The sequence below is a fragment of the Rhopilema esculentum genome, chromosome 13 (genome assembly GCF_057945365.1).
Source record: "Rhopilema esculentum isolate cy_ngs chromosome 13, ASM5794536v1, whole genome shotgun sequence".
NCBI classification, from domain to species: domain Eukaryota; kingdom Metazoa; phylum Cnidaria; class Scyphozoa; order Rhizostomeae; family Rhizostomatidae; genus Rhopilema; species Rhopilema esculentum.
In genome coordinates this window covers 7,023,572-7,048,868 of record NC_142827.1, presented here as the reverse complement: position 1 = coordinate 7,048,868, position 25,297 = coordinate 7,023,572, and the positions used below count along the sequence as shown (strand labels likewise).

General features: G+C 36.2%; 3 protein-coding genes and 1 non-coding gene across 4 annotated transcripts; all 4 read right to left on the bottom strand.

Annotated features, from left to right (window-relative positions):
* Positions 1 to 821: 821 nt before the first annotated feature.
* LOC135692234 (uncharacterized) lies at positions 822 to 12,124 on the bottom strand. Its single transcript, XM_065210312.2, has 9 exons — positions 12,079 to 12,124; positions 11,693 to 11,758; positions 7,611 to 9,629; positions 6,788 to 6,935; positions 5,211 to 5,351; positions 3,540 to 4,831; positions 2,330 to 2,824; positions 1,740 to 1,890; positions 822 to 1,082 (listed from the first exon to the last, which is right to left on the bottom strand). The coding sequence occupies exons 2-6, from the start codon at positions 11,748 to 11,750 to the stop codon at positions 4,798 to 4,800; spliced, it is 2,400 nt and encodes a 799-aa protein (XP_065066384.2). The 5' UTR covers positions 11,751 to 11,758; positions 12,079 to 12,124; the 3' UTR covers positions 822 to 1,082; positions 1,740 to 1,890; positions 2,330 to 2,824; positions 3,540 to 4,797.
* LOC135692239 (L-rhamnose-binding lectin ELEL-1) lies at positions 953 to 2,387 on the bottom strand. The gene is made up of 3 exons (XM_065210316.2): positions 2,330 to 2,387; positions 1,740 to 1,890; positions 953 to 1,082 (listed from the first exon to the last, which is right to left on the bottom strand). The coding sequence occupies exons 1-3, from the start codon at positions 2,385 to 2,387 to the stop codon at positions 953 to 955; spliced, it is 339 nt and encodes a 112-aa protein (XP_065066388.2).
* Positions 12,125 to 15,847: 3,723 nt separating the features above from the next.
* On the bottom strand, positions 15,848 to 20,113 carry LOC135692236 (large ribosomal subunit protein uL3). Its single transcript, XM_065210314.2, has 8 exons — positions 19,999 to 20,113; positions 18,994 to 19,186; positions 18,611 to 18,779; positions 17,978 to 18,113; positions 17,106 to 17,292; positions 16,539 to 16,801; positions 16,209 to 16,304; positions 15,848 to 16,050 (listed from the first exon to the last, which is right to left on the bottom strand). The coding sequence occupies exons 1-8, from the start codon at positions 19,999 to 20,001 to the stop codon at positions 15,886 to 15,888; spliced, it is 1,212 nt and encodes a 403-aa protein (XP_065066386.1). The 5' UTR covers positions 20,002 to 20,113; the 3' UTR covers positions 15,848 to 15,885.
* A 1,672-nt stretch (positions 20,114 to 21,785) lies between these two features.
* On the bottom strand, positions 21,786 to 24,891 carry LOC135691998 (uncharacterized). Its single transcript, XR_016144491.1, has one exon. It is a non-coding gene; the product is annotated as an uncharacterized LOC135691998 (transcript).
* Between the last annotated feature and the right edge of the window lie 406 nt (positions 24,892 to 25,297).

Here is a 25,297-nt window from a genome sequence, read left to right as displayed (position 1 = left end):
TGTTCCTGTTATCATACGATGCCGAGAAATTTTACTTGATACCACAAACCTTTCAGCAATCATAAAGCATCTCCTTTTGGAACTTTGCTCACACTTTTGTTGGCATCATCAAAAGAACTACTTGTTCCAAATTCTTCGTCCTTCATATACAATAAATGTAAAATCAACAAGATGGCATTTAAATATTATTCTTAACTGGTCTCTTTTAGAGTACTGGAAGTAGTATAGACTGTCATATTTTGCATTTTAGATAAGGACTTCGCGTGAAAAAAGGTGAAAACGTTTTTCTTAATGATTCTTCACTGATCCGAAATTGGAATCAGATAATAATTTTATGCAAAACCATCTATTTACATTAAGCCTTGAAATGTGCTTATCAAATCACCTTTGCCGCTTTGAATCCTAGACAAGTCCTGCAGCAGTGTTCGTGTATAGTTTATTAACATGCAGACAAACGAAATTGAATAAAAACAATTTGATTCAACTTAAGAGTAAGCATTTTGCATTAGATTCTTTTAGGAAACTAAGATTTGCCGTGTTGTTGCCATCTGTAATGCTTGAATTATTTGCAATCATTAAACGATCGATATCCTCTGCGTAAAGCAAGACTGGGAATCATTTTCACGCACGACCGGCTAAAATTTGACCGGCTTAATCAAATAGATTTAACTGTACCAAAAATGTTAAGGTACTTTTTGCAGTAAAGGCCATTACTTGTAAAATTGGAGAAATAGCAACGCGGGCTTTCCCAGTTCCTAACTCAATGTTCATAAACATATTTCTTCGCTAACAAAGATTGAGAATTAAAAAAACTACTCTCACTGAATTAATGATACTTTTCATGTGGATATATTGTTAAACATCAGAGTACAGCATGGAGAGAGCTCTGCAGCAAGAGATTAAGCAAGCATAGCGCAAAAAGTCTCTTGGTCAGGTAATGGCATCGAGGCTTTTATGAACAGCAATACTTCACATGCAAGTACTTGAATGTTCCAACGCAGGGGTCACCAAAGACCTTGTTGTTCGCCTTCAACGTGCACGATTGCTGGTTGTTACAAAGATTCTTCACGATCTTTTCAGAGCTAAAAGAAAACGTTACCATTCATATTCCAAAAAACTAGCTGTTGGTGGCTGTGAAATAGGTTCTAATGGCGGATATAACGAATCCGGATAGTTATTATGTTTTGCTGGATATCATATTGTTAGGAGAGCGTTCCCCGACCCTAGGCGATTCGATAAAGCAGTAAAAAAACTGCTTGACGTGTATGACACGAGGTCACGAGGTTATCGCATTATCCTATCCGGATTCCCTAGTTGAATGGTACCCAGTATAGTATTGCTTGTACATAGTATGAACATTGCTCTATCATATTGCTTCCAACATTTTCTCCAATCCTCAAACCCCTTATAAAAAACCGTGGCATTCTACTGTCTTTCTGCTCGACTATTCCTTAGTTGGTAATTTGAGAATGTCCTGTTGCATTTTGGATCTTCCAATGACAAAACGTCTGGATGGAAAGTTTAATGCAAATGTGATTAGCCATGGAAAAACAATTAGAGCAATAAAACCACAAGTTGGCCTAAAAAATGCCTTTGGTGTTCTCTTGAAATTGTTGCCTTTCTTGCGTTGTTTATTCCTATTATACAAACTCGTATTTTCCAATTAAATGGCATTATCTCTTGTGAAATCTTGCCTAAAAATATGGTTTCTCAGAAGACACTTTGAAGTATATGCTTACCTTTCTGCACGACATTCTACTGTTTTCATCGGCCCGGTTGTGCAGTTTCTTTGATGTAACCGTCCGTAGTATGCAAAATCGATCCGGACTTTTAGATTACTCGGGCAGCTGATAGTGGAATCTTGGTTTTCACATATGTACATGTACCCACCTGTGACACAAACAGAGCATTCAACGTTAAGTGATTTGATGGGTAAATACAGTGAATTAAAATCTTATCGGATATGAAAATATAGAATATGCATAGCTATTTCAAGAATTTTTAACACTCTCTAGGAGTTCTTTCAAAACTCAAGTTTTCTTTAAGAATCTCCAGATTTTGACATTAAAACACCGAATGTCTATCAACTGACACTAGAGATTCGCAGAAAAGAGCATCTGCAAAACCTACACTGTTAGGAGGACGAACAAAGGAAGGAATGCTACAAAGTAAGCCATCAGGTCGTACCACTTTCTGTCACTCAAAGAGTTTGCGCAATAATGACCGGGCCTTATATGCGCAAGATTATTGAAAGGAAGGGATAAAATCAGTTCTAATTTCACATTTCAGAAGACATTTATCTATAGCATGCATCTAGAAACATTCTTACCCTTTGCAATAGCAAAAACGGCTGACACCAATGCGAGGAAGGCCCAAAATCGGCTCATTCTTGAAACGGTAGCAAAGTTTGGTTGATGAACATACAAGGTCTCTCTGCTCCAGCTGCGTATCTGAACACTGCTTGCTCACTCACTTTGCAGGGTTTTTAAGGCAATGCCTCTGCACTAATTCTCTTGAACGAGGTCACATCAAGAACCATTAAGCGTTTTGCCAAGGACAACAAATTGCAAAATTGACATGAAAACAGGTTGCGGTTTGGCTGGAATTGCGATATCGCTTCTAACTATCTGCATTTAAGCAGCATTTTCAACAAGATGTATCAGCTTCAGGCCAAAACAACTGTTACAACCAAGGCCAAAACGGCTTATTTTTGGCAGTTAACTTTCAAGTTGACAAAGTCGTGATCCGTCTTCTCTCAGAAAAACCACCGTTTTATATTTGTGTGCCATTTTTTCTTCTTGCGCAATTTTTTTCTTTACAAACCCTTTAACAAAGACAAAACACTGGTAAAAGAGTCTCTTCCTTTCTTGGGAGTCAATTAAAAAAACATGATATTACTACTATGTAATTGCTTGCAGGGCAAATGACTAGGAAGCTGCAAAACTTTCGACTATAGGGCAAGCAGAACAATCGGGCAAGTAGAAACAGCCAGAGCATCAGACATTTGGAAATTAACAAAATCTACTTTCTAACAAAAAAATATATTTGGAGATCAATTTTGAATCCCATTTGAAAATTTCCTTGTGAACAAGCTCAATATTATTTAAAAAGACGTTTGTTTAATGTTTATTGTCTCATATTTTTACAAAAAGTGTTTTCCTCCAAGTTGGAGAGCAGATGAAAATTCCTTGAAAACTTATCTTTAATTACTTTTTTAAAGACTCTTTCCGTAATACTGAATAAACTGGGCTTAGAGTTGCCAATAATCTTTCAGCGTTGTTCCCTTTTACATTTAAACTTTCGCAGTCTTGGTTAACTTAAAAATGACACATGAATTTTGAAGAGATTGTTCATGGAGAAACATTCTATTTTCTATATATTTGCTGAGAGGAAGCAGTTATCAGCAATTTGTGAAAATTTTATCATAAAAAAGTTTGTGCATAATTAGCAAAAACGAATAGAAACACAAAATGGTGTCCTTCTAAATAATATGTTAGCCAAAATGAAACTTTATCAAAATAAAAATAAAAACAGCTCACTTGCTGTTGCCAATCCATGCAAAATTATCGCTAATCATCTAGCTACTTGAAAATGGGCCAAAACAAACGCACTGGTAACACCTGCTAAAACATTAATTATTTGTCACATAGATTGTATGATTTCAAAACAGAGTTGTTTACCTCAAAAAATCCACCAGAGATTTTGGAGCATAAAAAAGAGAGGGTTCAATCATAATCAAGATCATTCCTATTTCAGAATGCTAAACTTTAATCAATTGAAAAAGCTTTGGGATACCATTTTACTCCGCTTAATTTGGCAGATACATTAACTGCGGATTTCTTAAATCCCTTACAGATTGTTCACAGTATTTTTAAGAACTATGATACAATTTTAGGATAGAGTCCCAAGAAGTAGGCAAATAACTAATGGTTTTCAACAATGCGTTCTTCAGGGAGTTGGGAAACTCCTTAAAGAGAGACAAGCACCATTCTTAGTGCCATTTGCTTGCGACAGGGGCTAAATCCCCAGATTTTAATCATGATGATAGTTTTAGACAATTTCAACTTCTTTTTAACTATTTGAATAAAGGAGGGATATTGTTATCTGATTCCTCTTGGTGTGAAGGGTTATATGCAAAACACAGAATCATTTATCTTGTAATGACTCTAAAGTCATGCTTATCTAAAGTAAAATCAGGCAAAATCAAGATTTTTCGCTGAACAGCAGCTTATTAGCCTTTGGCTATCATTGATAGCTTTCTTGAGAAGCAGAAAAAAGAAAAACGTATGCACTCCAAACACGTGAAAATTTTATAAACATACAGATACAGATGATTTTGCTCAGCACAGCAGTTGAAACGTCTAAACACCCAGAAGTCAAATCGAACCTAACAGGATTCTCGAGCATTTATCTGTGCCAATATAAATTTCGAGTTTTTTGGTGTGAAAAGCAACTATACTAAGCGACAGGAATCTATTAACAGAACAGCAGCAAATAGCAAAACAACACAAAAAACACATAACATTGAACCCAACACAACTCAACACAAAACAATACAACACAACAATACAACAACATAACAACACAACAATACAACAGCACAGCAACACAACAACGCAGAACGTTTAGGTACAGTGTTTTTCAGTTTCTAAGTTTCTTTTTTCACCAAGTTGCAGTGACTGTAGACTTGGATATCCAAACCTCAGCAAGTATAGGATACTTTCCAGTTGCACTTCACATCCTAACAATAACAATAGATTTTCTTCAAAGCAGCAACGCGTCAATGTCCAGCAAGATCTAGCCGCTTTCTTCTTCCAAGGACCCCCAGTCACTGGTAAAAAATACGAAAATTAGCTATAAAGCTTTATAACAAGTAAGTCCTGTGGGGACTTATTAAAAATTTGATGCTAAAGAGTGGTGCAGATTTGTGAGTGGGCTTTTAAAATTATTACGTTCCTAACCAGTGAGGCAACTGCCCGGACTGAACGGCTTTGCGCTAAAAACATTCTTCAGCTTGCATGCTAAGAAATCAATCTTCGCCAGGATATTTTGCTTTTGTAACAAGTTTATTTATTTAATGCTTTGTATGTTCATTCCTATGGTAACTTAAGTTTCAGTTAGAAGATTGTGAAAGATGGACATGGCTGCAAATATTATCATCCCTTTTATTCACGATATTTTCTAAATATCTCCAAAAAGAGCGGACTCACTGTGAACACTCATAAATGACGTGTATATGAGAAAAGATTCCAAGTCTTCTCCAATAAGCCCACGAAAAATCTTCCCGGTCATTAAACAGCTCGCAAGATCTCCTGCCATTGCAGATGGTCCTCACATCTTCCCAGAATTCACTACCATAAACAAAATTTTCGTCAATTTATTTTTAATAGCAGTTTCTATCATAAGCCTTTCAGAATCCAAAATAAGCTCTGCTACTCAGGATTTTTTCGCAAACTTTGCTTGCTGTCATGGGATCAATAAACATCTTTCTATATACAAATCTGACTTTGTGCGTTGTTGCAATGATTGACTTAGACAAGCAAAGCAATCTTGAAAAAATTAAAGCAAAGTTTTAGGCATATAACCATCCAATCAAAATAACCTACAATCACGGACAAAAATAGTTGAGACTTTTCAAGAAAACTTTATGTTTTCTCTTTCCTTTGAAAAATTGCTTTTCCCCCTCCCCCCAATGTTGAATGCATAATTTTGAAGCAAAATGATAGAACTACAAATCCAACATTGCTTCGGTGGGAAAGGGGAAATTCAAATTTTTGTGGGCAAGGTAAAGTAGAAAATTACAAAAATTGCATTTTATCTCAACATTTTTGTCCGGGATTGTCGTCAAAGCCTAGGACGGCCTTTTACATTACACCCCTTCCATGTTTTGATATAGAGGTCGATCATGCAGTTTAGGAGTCTATTTCTGCAAAAATTTGGAATCTAGATAATAATTTAGCAGGACAATTAAATGTTAGTTAAAATTTGAAGAATTTTCACAGAATCGTCATTAGTCGTTTTCCGTTGCGAAGATGATATATAGCTGTATATGGAGATTGACTTTGACCGTGTATATATACAAGTATTTGCATAAATATATACTTATATGCATAAAGCTCTATAAAAAAACATTTCCTACCAAACCACCTATATAGTCCAGCACAAGTAAGCAATGTAAAATGATAAAATAAACCAACTGATCACTATCAATAAATCGTTTGGTAATGACCACTAGGTAGGCGCTTTTCATTGGATCCTTGCTTCTGAACAGTCAGGAATTTTAGAAGACTAGAAATTTCAGAGGACGGAATCACAATGATTGCAAATGCCTTTTAATTTTCATGACGGGGTCATTTTTTCAAAAGAACATGTGAATTAGCTCACAGGTTTTTGGGATTAAATGCAAAAACCAGTTGAACTTTATCGGGGAAAAATTAGCATAAGGTATTTGGCCTATTTTTAGTTGGCCAAGAGATTCTGTCACAGACATAGTTAGTACAGTTATAGTGTTCAAGGGTCAATCCCAGGTCCCCAGTTTATCTTTAGGCTCAAAGGAAACGTTTATTTTCCTCCTATACTGCGAAAAATTGGTGGAGTGTTGCTGAATTGTTTTTACCTCCGGGTAAATTTTTAACAACATCGTATTGAAATCTCAAATTATGCTGAAATTTCAATTTAATATTCATAGCAGTTTTGGTCTGTGATGCGCAGGCCAGTTTCCTTCCAAAGGGCGAACAATATAGATTTCAAGTAGAAAATTTACAAACGTACAAAATACTAGCATTACCCAATACTCAAGTGGCTTTGAATTATGATGTGCCCAGGTTCACAATGATGAGCATGAAAAACCCCATAGTAAACCGTATGAATGAGGAGTGCGGAGCCAATAGGGCAACGAATTACTGTTGAATTCTTTGTGCATGTTGGCTGAAGAACTGAAAGAGGAATAAGAGTCATTTAAATCTGTACCAAAGAGAGATGAGCAGATAAATGATACTGAAAATATAAATGTATTTAGAATTTCCATACATAGGTGGGGAGGGGAGACAATTGCTTATTGAAACTTGCAAAGTTGTTATCTTTGTACTACTACAGTTGTTATCTTTGTACTACTAATCGTTGGTAAACATAAGGCAGTAGGCAGCATGCTTAAAACTGTCTTCTAGGGCCGTTGCTACGGTGAGGCGTGAGGGAGGGGGGGGGTGTACCAAAAACATTCATTGTAAAAACGAGGTTTAAACGATGGCTCACCCACTTTTTCAGCAACCGGGATCTGAGCATCCCCCTCCCCCTCCTCCTGAGCACAAAAACTAGTGTCAGTCTTGCTGTCTCCCATACAATTAAAGCATTTTATGATTCTTTCACTTTGAGAATGATGGACAGAGCTTTTGTTTTTAATGGGAATAGCAACACGTTACAGTTTAAAACAAAAAGTGGCTCAGCAACCTGAAAAGCCTGCTCATTTTGTTCAGTTTAGATACAACAAATATACTTTAACACTTTTCCATGGCAGGCTGTGACTGTTTATATATCATGAAGCATCATTCAGAAGAATGTTGAGCCTGAATGTCTTTTTTTAAAATTAAGAATGAATTTTGAAAAAAACGTACCTTTTAAAAGATCAATGGTTGTTGTGATTGTCGGTGTGGTTGTTGGAGGTGGAGTGGTAGGGGGTCCTTCTGTGGTGGGTATCACTGTCGTTGGGGATGGTGGCGCTGTCGTTATGGTTGCTGTAGGAAGGGTGCCAGTTTCTGAGGCAATTATGGAATCTGATTGCATTGTGGTCGGTGAGGGAGTTGAGATGATTAAAGAATCTGATTGCACTGTGATTGGTGAGGGAGTTGAGATGACTATAGAATCTGATTGCACTGTGGTCGGTGAGGGAGTTGAGATGATTAAAGAATCTGATTGCACTGTGATTGGTGAGGGAGTTGAGATGATTAAAGAATCTGATTGCACTGTGATTGGTGAGGGAGTTGAGATGATTAAAGAATCTGATTGCACTGTGATTGGTAAGGGAGTTGAGATGACTATAGAATCTGATTGCACTGTGGTCGGTGAGGGAGTTGCTGTTGATGCTATAGAATGTTCAACTCCAGTAGTGTATGCTGCTGTCACAGATAGGTTTGCTGTTGGCTCTGTTGTGAAAAGAGTGTGTGTTGCGACCACTTCAGAATCTGCTGTAGTAAGAGATGTAGCTTCCAGAGACGGAGGTGTTGTTGCGGAAGTCGTGACTGATGATAAGGTTAGTACCAATTCACCCATTTTTGTTGATGTGGCAACACTGGTAAAAACTGAGAAGTCCATCAACTCTGAAAGTGGCGTTGTTGCTGTGAAAAATGCATCTGAGTTCATGGTTATGTTCGATGGTATGGTTGTCACAAAAACAGCTGGTTCAGAATCTGGCAATGCCATTTCAGTGGTCGTCCTATCAGAAACCAGATGGCTAAAAGATGATTGTTCTTCAGTTAATATGGTAACTGTCTTGGCAATAATTTCAGCTTCACTGGCTGTTGTCATCTGAATTCCAGTGGATGTCTTTAGGTGATCTGTTTCTAATGCCAGTGTTCTATTGAGATTAATAACAACTGCCAGAGACGTTGATAGAACATTGCCGGTATTTGGTAAATCTGAGGGGGACTGCTTATAGTCTATTGCCGTGGTGTTAGAATTAAAGGTTAGAAGCATTGCAGTTGGTATACCAGTGCTCGCCATGGTCTTTTCTGAAACAGAAGAATCAGGCACTGGAGTTATGCTTTCAAATTCAGCTGTTTGCCCCAGTGCCGTTGTAAATCTTGACATAGGTGTATCATTTCCAGTCACTATTGGTGAGGGTGTGACCATAGCTATTCTTTTTAAGATCCCTTCAGTTGATTCAATATATTCACTTTGATGTGCTGACACCGTCGGTGATTCTGTTACCACGGAACCGGTAGCAAATACAGTGTCACTCTGTCTAAATTCCCGAGCAACCAACGACAGTACGGTCTTTTGTAAAACTTTGACAGTTTTTGTTGGATACACATGGGTTTTCATTGACTTGGCTGTAGGCTTGATACCGTCCTTATCTTTTCCTGCAGCTAAAGGAAACCGTTTTCCGATGCTTTTATCTGCTCTTGGAACCTCTGTTCTTTGCAACCCTGATGTACTGTACGCAACTTGGCTTGCGATGGTCTCAAGAAGTATACCATCATGATTTTCAATGGTGACTGACAATGCGTCCTCGTCATGAAATGTTGTCTCCATGACCTTTTCCGACGGTGGGGGCATCGATGGGGTTAAATCATCATTTGAAAAAAGCAAATTTGTGCCGAGATCTGCATCATCACCAACAATATTGGAAGAAGATCCAGTCAACGAGAGTTCAACGTGGCTTGTTGGAGTTATGGAATATGTAGGTTCCAATGAGACAGTTGGCAGGTTTTCCACAACATCAGTGACAAAGTCGTAGGCAGAGCTGGCTGGATTTATCAAATCATCTGGCAGGCTTGAGGCTGTACCAGAAGCAAAACGATCACCCAAAGTTAACAAATCCTGATCCCCTAGCACCACTGGAGTTGCGTCCACTCCTCTAGTATGAAATGACGTTGCTTCGAGGGTCTCATCCACGTGGATAGTTCCAGTTACAACTAGAAGATTGCAAAACCTTCACATCAGTACAACTAACCACTTTTAAAAAACAAACAGGTAGGGTATTTCGTTAAATGCGGTCGAATGTGAAGTAATAACCATTTTTATTACGTAAAGCGAAAAAAGGGTAAATTTTTTAACGGAAGAGGTGAAATTCAAATTCTTCTCTTGAGATTCTTGATTTTGACCTGATATCTTAGAAAAGTAGGCTTATCTTGGCACAGTGAGGAATTCTTCGTGAGAAATTAACTAGATTTTCATATTTTATAAATGAAATGACTTTAAAAGACTTGTGCCACCCAATTTTGGCACCAATTTTTTTCGATGACTAAGGGTTATGGTTAACTGAACATGCTTGCACTTTCTGGAAATATTGAAACCTACAACACTGATGTTAAATCGTTCCATGGAGACTAAAGAAGCACGATTTTCAAATTTAACTGTGGACCTCGAGTTTATAACTGCTCTATTATTCTACCTTGATCATACCAATGCCTTTTCTTGCCTTCCTATCATTCGATTGAAAGTGCCTAGAAATGCCTTGGACATACCTATTATGATAGTGCCTTGCTAGAAATTGCCTCCCTATCATTCGATTGAAAGTTCAATTGTGCATTGAGGATGATTGCATGTTGAATCAACAAAAAAAACTCCAAGTAAAATAATAAGGGAGAGAATGTGAAATGCTTGGCAAAAACTAAATCTTGAATCAAATTGGGTTTAAATCAGTGATTTATTATCACTGATTAAATAGAAATTGCCTCCCTATCATTTGATTGAAAGTTCAATTGTGCATTGAGGATGATTGCATGTTGAATCAACAACAAAAAACTCCAAGTAAATTCGGGTTTTCGTCTGAAAATTGACTAACGTTTTACCTGCCCAACTTTTACCTGCCGTTTACCACTGAAGAAAACAACGAAATTGGGTAGAGAAAAAAACGAAAGAAACGATAAAGTTACAATTATGCTTCAACGTTTGAAGTTACAGTTATGCTGTTATCATGAATGACTTGTCAATAGAGTAATCGGTCGACCACTCGCAATACCAATTGCCCTACATGAGATGTCCATCGTGATGTCATTAACATCAATAAATTTTTGCTCTATTTACTACCTTAAAGGGCGCGTTAGCAAAGATTTCTTAAGGGACCCGCCTAAAAATCACATATTTTTATCAAAAAGTACAGTGATAAATTTTCCTTAAAATTAAGTATGATCCAAGATGTTATTATTATATTCGTATTATTGTTATTATTATCATTATTATGTTGGAACACCGTAGGCCTGAGCCCCTCCCACTCGCCCATCCCCCGAATGAAAGCCTGAATTTCCGCCACTGATCTACGTGACAGTTTCACGTGAAAATTCCACAAAGTTGCGTCCCAGAATCCTCAATGATTAAATTATACTTGATTTTAAGCAATTCACCACTAAATAAAAAGGCACGGTAAAATAGGTGGCATAAATCTCTAAATCTTTTCAAAATTTCTTTATTGGTGACCCGCTGTCTACCCCCCATTTACTAGTTTCTAACATCCAATTTTTTTTAGCCACCCTGATTATCGTGGATAGAAGAGAAGTTGGAATAAATGTTAATAACTTTGCTTTTGATTCCCCTTTTTTTTCCTTAAGGAACAGTCATGATCATGTTCTACGGTAAATTTGTAAGTTTAGTAGAATAAACCAGTTTCGCGCCACAATAAACTAATGCTAGGCATATTCAGCAGTAAGGTTATTCTACACTTCTATGTATTCGACATCTCTAGGACAGCAGCTTCCTTAAAAGGCTAGGGCCGAGGCTAATAGGCTGAGGCTAATGGGCCGAATTCTCATTAAATAAAACTCAGATGCCCCACAAGAATCACTTCCAAGCCCTCTTTTAATTGATATCAATTTCAAGAATGATTATGCTGCAGCTTTGCAAATATAAATTAAGCATAGAACTTGAGATGAATACAAAACTGATTTTTTTGGCAATTTTTCAAGGCTGATATTGATTCGGTATTCTGATATTTCAATAACATTGATAAAAATTGCAGTAACATTTGTTTAATAATTACCTTGAAGTCTTCCATACACCAAAAGCGCTATAACCAAGATATTCATATTTGAAACCATTTTTGAATCTATAGGGAAAAACAAATATAACGATAAAAATATGAAGAGAAGTAGTCGTGGATTCCTCTTCGCTAAGAGTGGCTCAACTTCCTGACTCCCATCATCCCCTGATATTGAGATTTTGTAAAATATCGACAATCTTAGGTAAGGGGGCTAATCTTTCCCAAATTACTCATCCCTGGAGGAAATTTAGCTGCGAGGTACATAATAATATTTAAGGCTGCAAAGAATTCCAGTAATAACGCATAAAATCTAACCTGAATCTCTTATTGATATTATTATTATGTTATATTATGTTATATTAACGAAGCAGTGACAAAAAACTCACCGTTACGAACTCGTCCTATTCAGTCCGCACCAAGCCAATGTCGTTGTCTTTCTTGGTGACCCAAACAAATTAGAGCACTTAGAAAATTTCCCCTTAATTAATCATTAGCCATATGATGACGAATATTTTTATCGACACTGTTGCCAGAATTGATGCGTCACACATTCATAGCATATAATAATCATCAAGATCTTAAATGTATTGCAACGGTTAGGATCAGGGTTTTGCCTCACAAAATGCCATTAATTCACAATATTTTATCATCTTCTGGATTTCATGAATAAAACTGAGACATTCAAGCCTTTAATGAGATCTGATGTTATTTTCCAAATTGCATCATTATGCGTCAGCTCCAAAAAACCAGGTATGCACCTCCACCATAACCGGTTCTACCCGTAGTCACTTTAAATAAGAGAAATCAGTTGGGGGGCAGCCAGACCAGCCGAGAGCCACGACGGGCCTTTGGGGAGCTATTACAAGTTCTCTCAGGGGTTGGATGCCTCGATGTTCCCTTTCCATTTTGGGGATAGTTATCGACTCAGAAACATTGCGAAATACGTTAAAAATAGACTATCAAACGAGAAAACAGTCACAGCTCCCCTTTGGTTCAAGTTTACATCGGATCCATTATTGAAATCTTCTCCACATAATCACGTCAAATGTGGCTTTAAAACAGTGACTGTAAGTGGAGTTTCATTCAATACGTAGTTAGAGAGGGCTCTGAGGGGGCGTAAACCTCACTGTGAAGCTAAACTGCTACTTTGTCGGAAAACTCCTGATCTTGTCAGAAATATAGCATGGTTGTTAATTTTTATCGAAGTATTGCATTTTGAAAAGAAAGATTTTAAAGCTGGAAAGAATGACTTATTTCGCTGTTCTGCAGATTGGCAATCTCTTTCAATAAGGAATGGTACTTAGAAATGCCTTTTTAGAGGGGAAGACCAGAAAAATCTTCCATTCGTTAAAATTATGACAAATGACTTTGATTAAATGACAAGTATTTACCTCCTGTTTTATTTCGGTTCGGATGTCATTATGTTATGTTCAAATTTAGGATAAATTAAAATGCTTATTAAATTTTGGTCGGGAAATCTAAATTTCTCACCCCTCCAATGATTTTCCTATCTGCGCGACTGGTTTAATTGTATATGGAGGATAATTTAAGTGCTTTGAAAGTGAGCGAAAATTTATGTGATAGTTACAGACGGATCCATTGTAGTTTCGCGATTACACGGGTTTGGCCTAAGTTCGAGTTAAGTTAACGGCATTGCTTCGATTACGCGGACATCAATGCAAAAAAGCGCAGTTAGGCGGGAAATCGAACCTCCTTAATGCACCGGGTCACAACTAGTGTGACTTTAAGCGGAGACGTCGGTACTTTATGTCCAGAAAACTTCAACTTCTTATTAATCTTCAACTTCTTATTAATTAGGGGTTTCTTGTGTAAAAAGGGTTAAAAGCAAGAATCGCCCTGTCTCAATTCATCCAATTCACTTTTTTTATAAGAACCAGATAATTTTTGCTGAGCCTCGATGTTCTTTTGATGTCGGAAACTTTTTGATATTTTTAGGCTTGAATATTCTTTAAACTGTCCTTATTTCAAGAATGATTTTTTGCATATATTTGAGAAGTTACATACTGTTTTAGTGACGTTTTACTGGGTAAAATTTGAAAATAGAGCAACGACTGCTAGTGTTTATGGACAAACTTGCATAGTTTTGTTCTGTTGATATGACATAAATTTCAAACTGCGAACAGTTTTTTTAAATTTATCATCTGAAGCTGAGCATGTTCTAGCCTCAGTTTTCTTATAAAGAGTGTTATCGGGAAAATTATCGCCCTATCTCAAATCATCAAATTTTCAGTTAAATTTTTATAAAATTTTCAGGAAAGAATAGACTATGCGAAAATTAAAACGGCTTCCAGGAAAATAAATTTATCCCCCTAGCAATTTGAGTTTCAATCCAAATCAGTCATTATTATTGAAAAGGTATCTTCTCCTGTTTACTGGTCGACTTTATTAAAGCATTTGACACTGTCAAACAAGACATACTTTTAAAGACTCTTACTTTAAAAAAAGTCGTACATTATGATATAACAAAGCTTGCTTTCTCTTGGTTTGAGTCATATTTACATAAAAGAACTCAAACATCAGTTATAAACGGCGTTACAACCAATGATGTTCCACAAGGAAGCGTACTTGGGCCTTTACTTTTCATGCTTTATAACAAGATTACGTCAATACAATACAATTCTCCTATATTGGCTTTTCTCTCCCAGCCTAATCCACCAAACCTAAGCAAAATTTCACCGTTGACGGCTCAAAACTTTGTAAGTCTTTGCCAACTATTTTAAAAACCAGTAATACAAGTACATCCTTCACAAGGAAAACAAAAAATCGTGTTTTATAACATCTTGATCTCGACAGTTTTGTTAACCGTGTGCGTTAATTCTGTTATATGTACATAACACTTTATGTTTTTATCATATATTGTATTAATTTGTATTAACATATTGTATTACATATACTGTATTGATTTTTTTAAACTCCTGATTTCATATCATTTCATATGACATCATATCAGTATCCTAACCCCAAGCGAGTCACTCAAACTTTTTATATACGGGGAGATCCATCCGCAATTATCAAAATTCCCTTGAAAATTTCGAAAACAAATTTTAGAGACTCAAAATTATCAACTAAAAGTGTTGATAAGACCAAAAAGTATCAAAAATCAAAATCTTCCATTGAGCAAGTAAGATACCAGTAGTCACGGTCTTCTTTTATTCCTGTTTTTGATATTGTTATTCGTTAATTGGACCCATATGTATTAAGAAGGTATATTATTCAAGCAGGTACCCAAAAGTGTAAGATCATAAAAAAAATTATTACCAATAATTATCGGATGGACCCTCGTATAAAATTTTGTGGCCCCCGGGATCCAAACAAACTTTTTTTAAATTAATACTCTAATCATAGGAACTGGAAAATATATTAATCCACCAGGAATATGTTAATAATGGCTGTTGGTAGGTTTTACTTACGACTTACTGAAACTTAAATATTTGTCGGTACAAAGTATGAAGATATTATTATTGTTTTTGAAAATTGATGCTAAAAAGTTTTATACCGAGAATGTTATTACGTCATGCGAATTGCTTTGCAGTCAGGGGGCAATTGAATGTCAACAAAAAGAGTGCTTCACAGTAGAAAAAAGGTTACACATTCTTGTCCGCTCTAAAAAAAGCAGCCCCACAAGATATTCTTCAAATACACTGACGTTTAGATCGAAGTTCTCGTGTTGTCAAAGAAAAAACTATCGTTCGTATTGGCAAAACAGCTTTCCTAATCAATTCACAAACTTTCTTTTGGAAAAGGTTCAAAGTCACCGGATAATTAGAGCTCATCAACGAAAAATCAACATATGACGCATTTAACCTGGCACTTGACTACGTTGATTTTTAAAATTCACTCTAAAACAACTTTTATACCGTTTTCACCTCAATAAAAATCGAAATTGTTGCCTTTTTAGTATCTTAATATAAAACCGTGATAGTGACCGTTACGGTTGAAACCGTGATGAAACCGTTAAGGTTGCCCACTTAGCAGGCTATTTCCAGCTTTTCTATGTTACTAACTTGATACCACAGTCACCTTTTTGAAATAAAATAGTGCCCAGTTTTCCTTTAAATTTAGAGCCATTTTTCTTACTGTAATCAATTCTAGTGACAACCGTAACCAGACAGGATGCAGGGACAAGACAAAACAAAAGTTTTCAATCAATTTATTTCCATTTCTCATAGCTATTAGTTGCTGCCATTTCTATCAATTCTGTCTTTCTTCTGGAGTCCCATAAAGCTTCTCTTCTCATCAACATGTTGAAAGCGTCCATGACCAAATTTGGATGATGTATCAATAAACTTCAGAGTGATCTTTTCAAGGGCCTTTCGGGAAACTTGAGGCATCAGTGACTGCAAAAAATAAGATATATAATATTTAAAGACAATGAAAAACAAAACTACACACCAACATAAAGCACTGAAGACTTTTGAAGCATAATAATAAGCTCTGATGCTTCAAATGACTCAGAAAATATAAACAATTTCCAAAATGTTTCTCAACTACACACCTTTCTTAAGGTGATAACACGCTTCTTTGGGCCAGGTATGCAACCCTTGAGCATAACAAAGTCATCATTGACTTCACCATAATGTGGGAATCCACCCTAAAAAAGTAAAGTGAAAATTCATTAAGCAATTAGAACAAAACAAAACATATAAACTGTAAATAAACTGCAACATTAATTAATTTTGACGATCAAAACACAACATAATTTTTCTCTTGGCATCAATTGACTCCAAAACACTTTTGGTCATAACAAATAGAAATAATATTTTAAACATTTGTTCTAGCCCAATCTTTGGATCAGAGGAAAAAAAATGTATAAAAATGTATTTACCATGGGGGTGATTGACTTGTCAGTAAGATCATACTCAGTGGATGCATTATTCTTGATAATTTTGCCATCTTTGGTATGGATGCCTTGTCCAATGCGGTAAATCTTCTTGTTTCTGTCTACACGGTGGTGATATCCACATTGACCAGCTCTTGGGACAGAGTACTGGACTCTGGCTGGATGCCATGCACCAATACAGGCAACCTTTCTGAGACCTTTGTGAGTCTTGCGCTGAAGCTTCTTGGTTCCCCAACGATAAGTTACCCCTGCACAAGAAGGATAATGTAAACAAAATGACAAAAACAAAAGCTTCTTCAAAACTAGATTTGTGGATAAACATACCAGGTAATCTGGGAAGAAAAAAGGACCTTACAGTTATGGGCATTGCTTCACAGGCAGACTCTGACTAAAAATAGAAAGCTTACAGGTGTTGTCACAAGAAACCATTTGAACTGGCAACAAAATACAACTTACCATCCAAAATACAAAAGGTGATGAAGGTTTGAGTGTTTTCAGAGGTTAAATAATCAGGGTAATACTGATTGTATGCATATATCAAGATATAATCACCTTTGAAACCATGACCTTTGGTGACGCCAATAACATCAATCATTTCATCCTGGTAAAAAGTGTTATGGATAGTGACTTTCTTTTCCATGAGGTTTCGTGCCCACTCAACTTTCTCATCAACAGTTCCTCCATTAACTTGAATTTCAATGATGTGTGCCTTCTTTTGCTTCAGTTTTAGCAGCTTTTGCTGAAACACAAGAATTGTTTTTAATGACAATATTTAAAAACAATTTGGGCAAGGTCTTGTACAAACAGTCACATTTGCAATGTTAATAGATACTGTATCAGTACCTTCAATTTGTCATTCTCTCATCTTAATAGGACTGTTAAGATGATCTTATCTTCAATTTCAATTTTCATAAAATTTCCTGTTAATGCCTTTTCTATGCAGACTTTACATTAGAAGAAAGAATTCAACACTGGTATATCCACTTAAACTTAAACAGCCGGAGATGTAGTTAGCACAAGCTCCATACAATAAGCATAACAATGAACATAAACACTTCTAAAATATTTGAACAAATTTCTGGGACCAGAAAAATCAAATATCTGCAGAATCAAATGCAGTTTTAGGAAGAGCTTGACAGCATTACATTAAATATCTGCACTGAGGTTCATATTTTTCAGACTTTCACAAGTATTTTTATCAAAGGGGTTATTTTTGAAAATCAGGGTCTGTGTTTCTTAAAAATGAGGTTTCTTATACGCAGGACACTATTGTATTTCAACAAAGATTTAGCAGATAAGCACTGGGAACAATGAAATAAGATCTGGGAAAGAAAAATATCTTAAACCTAGGTTGAACATTTTCTATATATAAATAAAGTCAATGTCATGAACTGATATATACATATTTCAAAACCTATCCTAACCTGTGTATGTGCAATAACCCTGATGACTTTGCAGTACTTCTTCAATTTTTGGAAGTCTTGTTCAATGCTCTTTTTGCCTTGTTCATCAGACCATCTCTTGCTGGCTTTGGTGAATGCCTTCTTCTTTGATTTGTACCTTTATGAACATAGAATGAGGGATTGGGGACGAATCTCATCAGACAAGTGAGAGGAGATCCGGCTTGAGGGACCACTGGACCAATTAGACATTGCAAGGTTTAACACATTACACAGACTTTCAGTATTGTTACTGAAATGAAATAATGGGCTTTCTAGTGGTACATTTGCAGTTAAACTGATTCTACAGAAAATCTCAGTGAGCTGTGAAACATATTGAAAACTTTGTGCATGCCAGTGGATATGTTTAATTTCTATATAATATATATATATATATATATATATATATATATATATATATATATATATATATATATATATATATATATAAATATATATATATATATAAATATATATATATAAATACTTGAGAGATTCTTTCATGGATCTTGCTTAAAAAAATATTTATCACATCCCTGATTGTACAGGAGAAACACTTTTATACAAATGAAGACAATTTTTCATGTTAAATAGCAATGTTCTCAATTTTATTCTTACCAGTTCTTGTAGAATCTGCGTTTGCATTCTTCACCAAGATGTTCTGCCCAGACTGTTGTTAGCTGCCTCAAACCACGTGGTGTCTCAATGTATCCAATAACACCAACCACCACCATTGGTGGGGCTTCAACAATGGTAACAGCCTCAACAACCTCTTTTTTGTGAGATTCTAAAACAAAAACATTTCATTAATAAATATATATATATATTTGCATTATATATATATACTTCCAAGAACCAATGTGGAAAACAGAAAATACCTAGACAAGAGAAACATTTTGAAGAGACTAAACAAGAAACTAAACATGGGCCAAGAAGCAAATGATAGTATAACAAATGGAACTTTTGCTAACAGTACCAAGACCTAAAAGATCTTTACTCACTTGAACCAACTCTGTCTACCTCTCTCACAATATGAGTCATTCCAGCTTTGAAAGCAACAAAAGCAGTTAGATGTGGTTTCTGACTTTGGTCATCCTTTGGCCATGACTTCACCTTCCCTCTGTGTCTCTTGCATCTTTTCCTTGGCAAGAAGCCCAAGGAGCCATGACGAGGGGCATGGAACTTTCTGTGGGACTAAACAGGCACACATCAACATAACTTTAGTTTATATAAATTGTAAAAGGGGTATGAATAACTTTCTAACTAAGGCCAACAATATTTGATATCTTCATTTTAAAGAAAGATTGGATGAATAAAAAGGCATGCTTGAAAATCAGAGTCTTGTCCAGTCAATTATTTATATATAAGCTTGTTTGTTTAGATCACGATCATGGTCACCACAGGGGTGACCCCTTAATGGACGTTGTTCCTTTCCAGGTACTTTTTGACAAAACTTCCACCACCCATAAAAGTAAATTTCACAGGCTGTATGTAATATGAATGCGTGTAATATTGTGTATTAAGCTGATATAGCAGAACCCTGGCAAATATTATTTTTAGATAAAGAAGCACAGAACCAAATTAGCAGGTTAACTTTGTAGCAGCTTCCAGGCAGGGATAGGATGTACTAGTGTTGTTTCATTAGGCCCGACATTACATGTGACCCATAGGCCCAGCCTTTGATGATCTAAGTTTTCAATTTTAGTAGTCTTAGATGCCAACCAGAATCAAGAAAGACGCTTTAGAGACCGCATTTTAATAAAGCACCTCCTGGAATGCCAAATTTATTTTTACAAAGGCATTGCATGATAAAAATCTATGATCGGCAGTCAAACAGCACTGTCAGTCAAATAGCTCCAACAGAGAAATAAAACGATACGGAGGGTATGGAATGAAGACTAAAGCAAGTAAAAAACTTCGAACTTGATGCAATTTTCATGAAATTCTAAATATATTTCTAGAAAAACCAGCGATGTCAGCGGATATAGCTGCAGTAATTTACCTACCATTTTGTAGCTGTAGAAATTCCGAAAGGAATTTTGGCAGGAAAGAACGTGGAGAGTAGACCGGGGCCCAGACCTCTAGTCTCTGGCCGATGAATGCCTCGTACCAAAAACAAATGAAAGGTAGGGGGAGGGGGTGGAGACCTTTGGAACGTTTTTCGGAATTCTTTCAGAACGTTTTTTGAAGAGCTAGATGTTCTCGATTGCGCACCATTTTTCAAGCCTTCAAGTTTCCCAGTTACCAGTTTACATTGACGTATATTATCTATTTTCTTCACATTTCACCGATTTAAACAGCATCTATCCAAAAACGTATCATGATTCATGTCAATAACCCTTTCTTCCCGTTTGGAAATGTTCCTTGTTTCAAGGGAGTGTACATGGCTATAATTTCCAATAATTACCAGCATTTGGCTATGGTAACACTCGGCCATTCTCAGACTATATCTCTCTTGTACCAGCTAGAACGAAAGGAACTGCAGAATAACAATTGATATCATCTTTTTTCATTAAAATACGTGTTTTCGGGTAGTATTCAGACAACAATAGAAAGAAGCGTCAAGGCTAATAACTAATGAGGCAAAAACCAGCTGATGCTTGGGCAAAAGTTTAGCAAACGCAATAAGTCAGTACCCCAAACCCGTACCCGTACTTTTTAGTGCTTAGACCTTATCACCTCAATTTCTTGGGTGCTTTCTTAGGAAAAACGTCTTAAAATGAAAATTTATTATCACTAACCAGTCGTATTCATTTTATAAAATAATTGCTACATTAGATCTATCTTAGACTAATAGCTACTTTTAGCTCTATTTTATTTAGAAGCGTAATTACAATAACATAATAAAGAGCATACTACGACCCCTGAGGTTTCGTCCAAAGTAAAGGGGTTTAGTCAAGTTTATTTAGAGGGATAGGGGTACTCAGGCTTTAGTACAAACCATAAACCCTAAACAATAATTGTTAACATAAAAATGACCCTGGATGATCCTTTCTCGCCATGCACAAGAAACTTTGCAATTTTCTCTACTTCTTAAAGACTTTTTTCATTTTGAGACCCAAAAAAATAATTCTGAATATTAAGAGCCCAAAAAGTAATTGTACAAATGTATGGCTCAAAAATAACTTTTGAACAAATTCTAGATCCAAAAAGGTATCATAGCATCCCTAAATGTTGTATTCACAGTTTCGAGCGCTGCAAACAAGGAAATTTGAAGAATTCAGTGATTTCACTCCTTTTATAGTGGTATTTTCAATTGTCCAATATATATTTACTTTGAAGTGTTTTGCCGAAATAGGGGAGAGGATTAGTCTTCATTCATTTATTAAATTTATTTATATAAATGTTTCTGAAAACATGATAATATGCTCTTATAACCATCTGCCATAAAGTTCACATGGAAAACATCATTTGCTCTTTTGACGAAATTTCTGACGCAATCTTCTTGATCATAGAAAATGGTATTTTCTTGCCATAACTTGACCAGTTTAAGAAAAACCAAATCCAAATCCTGAATACTGACATAGATTCTTCCGACAAATATATTGCGACATTGTTGAACTCAAGACAAAAATATCCTTCTCTACATTTGAAATTTCCTATTTATTTCAGAACATGAGAAATAACAGACGAGTTCACGCTAGAACAAGTAATTCTCAAGTATCGTTGAATGAAACTTGGCTTTGTCATAGAGATGTATAAACAAGCAAAAAGAATTCTAAACGTTTACGTTTTATGAGAGATGACAAAAAGATAAGCAAATTTAGAAACTAAGTGAAATAAGAGAGAGAAATTCAAATAATTCCTTCGTTTCTTATTAAATAAAAATTCAAAATAACAATGCTAGAATTATACTAACACAAGATCATACAATATAGATCATAAATTCATTAATGATACCTATTTTGAAATTTCTTTAGTGTCGTGATACACTCTTTCAATATGATACCTATCACCACATGTTTTTTTACAGCTTGTATGTTAAGAAACACAATAATAGTCAATGCTATTAATATTCAATGAAGTTACGAATTTGTTAATAATTTACCGTTATACAGAAGCAAGCAAAAACATTTGAGCTCGCTGTGTTGCGTGGGGCAGAAAAACAATTACCATTGCTACAGAATATAGAACAGAATATCAACCAATTTATCACAGGTTTTTTAGACAAAGTCCCCAATCTCAGATTTTACCCAGTCTTGTATTGAAATGCGTAATCGGAAACGAAAAAAGATTATTTGGAAACCGCAATTATTCCTATACGTGTAGACATTAGGTCGATGTCCAGTTATGCAAACCATCCTCGAAATTTACGCACATCCGTTTATTATTGACCTTGTCAAACTACCACATGAGTTACGATGTAAAATTAAGAAACAGAGATTACTATTTGGATAAACCTGATCCTAACAAAAAAGGGAAGGTAGTGTTTAAGTCAGTGTCACTGATATCTTTAAAAAGACCTTTATAATCAAAATTTCCATTATCAGCTTTGTATAACACAAAATGAAATTGATAGATTTTGATATCATTTTGGAAGGTATTCGGATCTGTTCATTGAATGCCTCAATGCTGGCCAGCAGACGCTTCAGCATTCAAAGATTTTAATCCACCTGATATTTTTATTTTCAAGTTAGACTCCTAAACTAAAACCTCCTGCTGTTGATTTCATGGTATCTTGCTATTCAAAACGCAATCTCTCCGCAAGCTCAAAGGGGTTGCAGTTAAAATTGTACATGTCTGCGTGTTTTCTAGTTTACGATTTCGACAATGTTTTTTCGAGATGGTACCGTACTTTACATGAGATATCAGACGTTTACATAATCAGGTAAAGGTGTACAATAAGTTTTCAAGTCGATGTTACTTAAGTTGGAGACAATATTTTCGCTGACCATTTGGAACAAAACACGCCTAGGTAAGCAAAGAAAAGGTAATGAGGGTGTAAACGATTTAAGTACCACAAATGGGGTTATAGGGCAATGCAGTTTTCTGCAGACATTGCTTGTGCAGGCACATCAGTCCAATGTGCAAGAAGCGTCATGTGAACGATGGGTGTGAATGTTCAAAGTATACATAACGAAAATAGGACACGATGTAATTTAATAAAGCTGGGTTACATGTGTCGACGGGGTATCGTGTTCAGAATCTCTATAGATTCAACCAACATGTCAATATGGGGTTTTTGAAGGGATCAGTTAGCAGGAACTTTTGATATGATATCTCTGTTTTCGATGCATATCCACCTACCACTGTGACTACGAATGTCTTTAATCGTGGGAATTCGGGGCATAATGCTTATAAATGGTGTAATTGCGGTCAACATACTTTAGACTGATTTTGAGAACAAAAAGAGAAGTTTCATTGCTGATATTAAAACCCAAGATAACACAAAAACAGCAAAATCCCAATTTTTTCAATGGGCTACCGGCTTGGATCAGCGGGTTTTTGAAGGTAAAGGATTGCCCTCCCCTGAGATGCAACACATAATCTAAATGAATAGCTTACGAATGCTTGACCTAGTCGACATCCAATAACAATTCATTGATATTTAGCAATACGGCGAGTCGCGAAAAACCTTACTCGGTAGAATTGTAAAACATATTTAAAAACAGCTGTTAGCAGATTGCCGTCTATGGCTCGCTTACAATCGGTCAAAGAGCTATCACAACATCCCTTTAATCAAAAGTATTCACTCAAATAAATTCCGATGCTTTGGGCGTTGGTGAGAACGATCCTGCTGTTGAGGCCTTCTCTTTCGGCACAGCTCGTCTCTCGTCTATCAAAGCAACTAAACGCACGTAACCCTCTTTTACACCGTCACCTGTTTTAGCACTAGACGCTTGCAAGATCCAAGGGTTCTTTTCCTTCAAATTTTTTAACTCTAGAATTTCAGTTAAATCTGCAGGGTCTACTGCAAAATGCGAGTCTTGTTTGTTAGCAAATATTAAGACAGGCACGCGTTCTTTTAGGCAAGCGTTCAAAGCAAGACAAAGTTCCTCTCGCATCTCTTCGATCCTCTTACGATCTGTCGAATCAACAACAAACACTATTCCATCAGCTTGTCGCATGTAAGTCCTCCACAACGGTCTTATGTTTTCGCTACCTCCTACATCCCAAATTGCGAGTCTCGTATTTTTGGCTAACTTTACCCGTTCCATATTAAACGCCGCTGTCGGTGCCGTCGGCACGAATTCGTTCATTTTCAAGCGATACAAAATCGATGTTTTCCCCGAGCTATCAAGACCAATCATAGCAATCTGAAACGGTTTCGGGAGCAGTATCTTCTCTCCAGTCGTGCGAATGAAATTTAGCAACCCAGCTTTACCCATTCCCATTTCAAGTAAACCGTTCCTCGTTTACAACATCTATCCACACACCACAACTGTTATGGTTTGAAACTGTTAAAGAGCTTTGTCTTTTCCAATCCTCCCACTTGCTGTTGTCAAGAGCTTATATACCTGTGCAAATTGAGAGCGTTATCAGTATAACTTCAATGTTGACAACTGCCTTTTTACCGCCTTTTCGCTTCTCTTTCTCTACTTTTATGTTAAATGTGTTTGAACCGGATTTTTAAACTGTTGTAAGTAAACCTCTAGCGAACGGTTATTTCTTCTTTTTTAAAAGCCAATGTGTGATGCCCAGTATTTGCAGTTTTATTTAGATCTCCCAAGTGGGCTTATCCACGCCAGCGCGACTTTTCACCGTTGATTCATACGAGATCTGTGAAACTAAGCAGAATAAAATCCTTCGTCAGCAACCAAAGTGTATAAGCAATTCTACCTGCTCCGCTCTCGATCCTGTTTTGTGTGAATTTTCTAGCGTAAATAGGCTTGAATTCAATTGTCTTGGCAGGTGCTCAGGACATTCTTACCCACAGCAGTTTGTTAGATTATTCATTCATGAATGCTTTTAGATTTACTTACGGGCAGCGGGTCCAAAGTGCGGTTTCGCGGCCCCCGACCCTAGCCACTAAGATGGCCTGGCAACTTCACAATGTCTTTGAAGTATTGAGGCCCTACACATCGAAATTATGAATAAATTGATGTACTAATTTCAATGAAATAATAAATTACCTCATAAAGTCCAATTTGTTAAATTACTAAATTAAAATCAATTTAAATTGTCTATTGAAACTGCCAATGTTGAACTTTTTTTTCAAGAACAATTTCGAAAAGCACGAGCCTCAAAATTTGTCAGAAGATAGGAACCAATTAAAGACAGGCCGAGACTGGGGAACTCTTAAGTTTAATTTTGAACAAAGTTGTGAAACACCCTTAAAAACTCCATCTCAAGAACGAGGAGATT

Coding starts and splice junctions, on each gene's coding strand:
- LOC135692234 (XM_065210312.2), bottom strand. CDS start 11,750: ATGGTTTCAAATATGAATATCTTGGTTATAGCGCTTTTGGTGTATGGA. Junction 6,936..7,610: donor AACCATTGATCTTTTAAAAG/GTACGTTTTTTT, acceptor TTCCTCTTTCAG/TTCTTCAGCCAACATGCACA. Junction 5,352..6,787: donor CAAAGCCACTTGAGTATTGG/GTAATGCTAGTA, acceptor TGTTTATGGTAG/TGAATTCTGGGAAGATGTGA.
- LOC135692236 (XM_065210314.2), bottom strand. Junction 18,780..18,993: donor GGTAGACAGAGTTGGTTCAA/GTGAGTAAAGAT, acceptor TTTTTGTTTTAG/AATCTCACAAAAAAGAGGTT. Junction 17,293..17,977: donor GGGTTATTGCACATACACAG/GTTAGGATAGGT, acceptor CTTGTGTTTCAG/CAAAAGCTGCTAAAACTGAA.
- LOC135692239 (XM_065210316.2), bottom strand. CDS start 2,387: ATGAGCCGATTTTGGGCCTTCCTCGCATTGGTGTCAGCCGTTTTTGCT. Junction 1,891..2,329: donor CGTTTTTGCTATTGCAAAGG/GTAAGAATGTTT, acceptor TTTGTGTCACAG/GTGGGTACATGTACATATGT. Junction 1,083..1,739: donor GTAGAATGTCGTGCAGAAAG/GTAAGCATATAC, acceptor GTTTTCTTTTAG/CTCTGAAAAGATCGTGAAGA.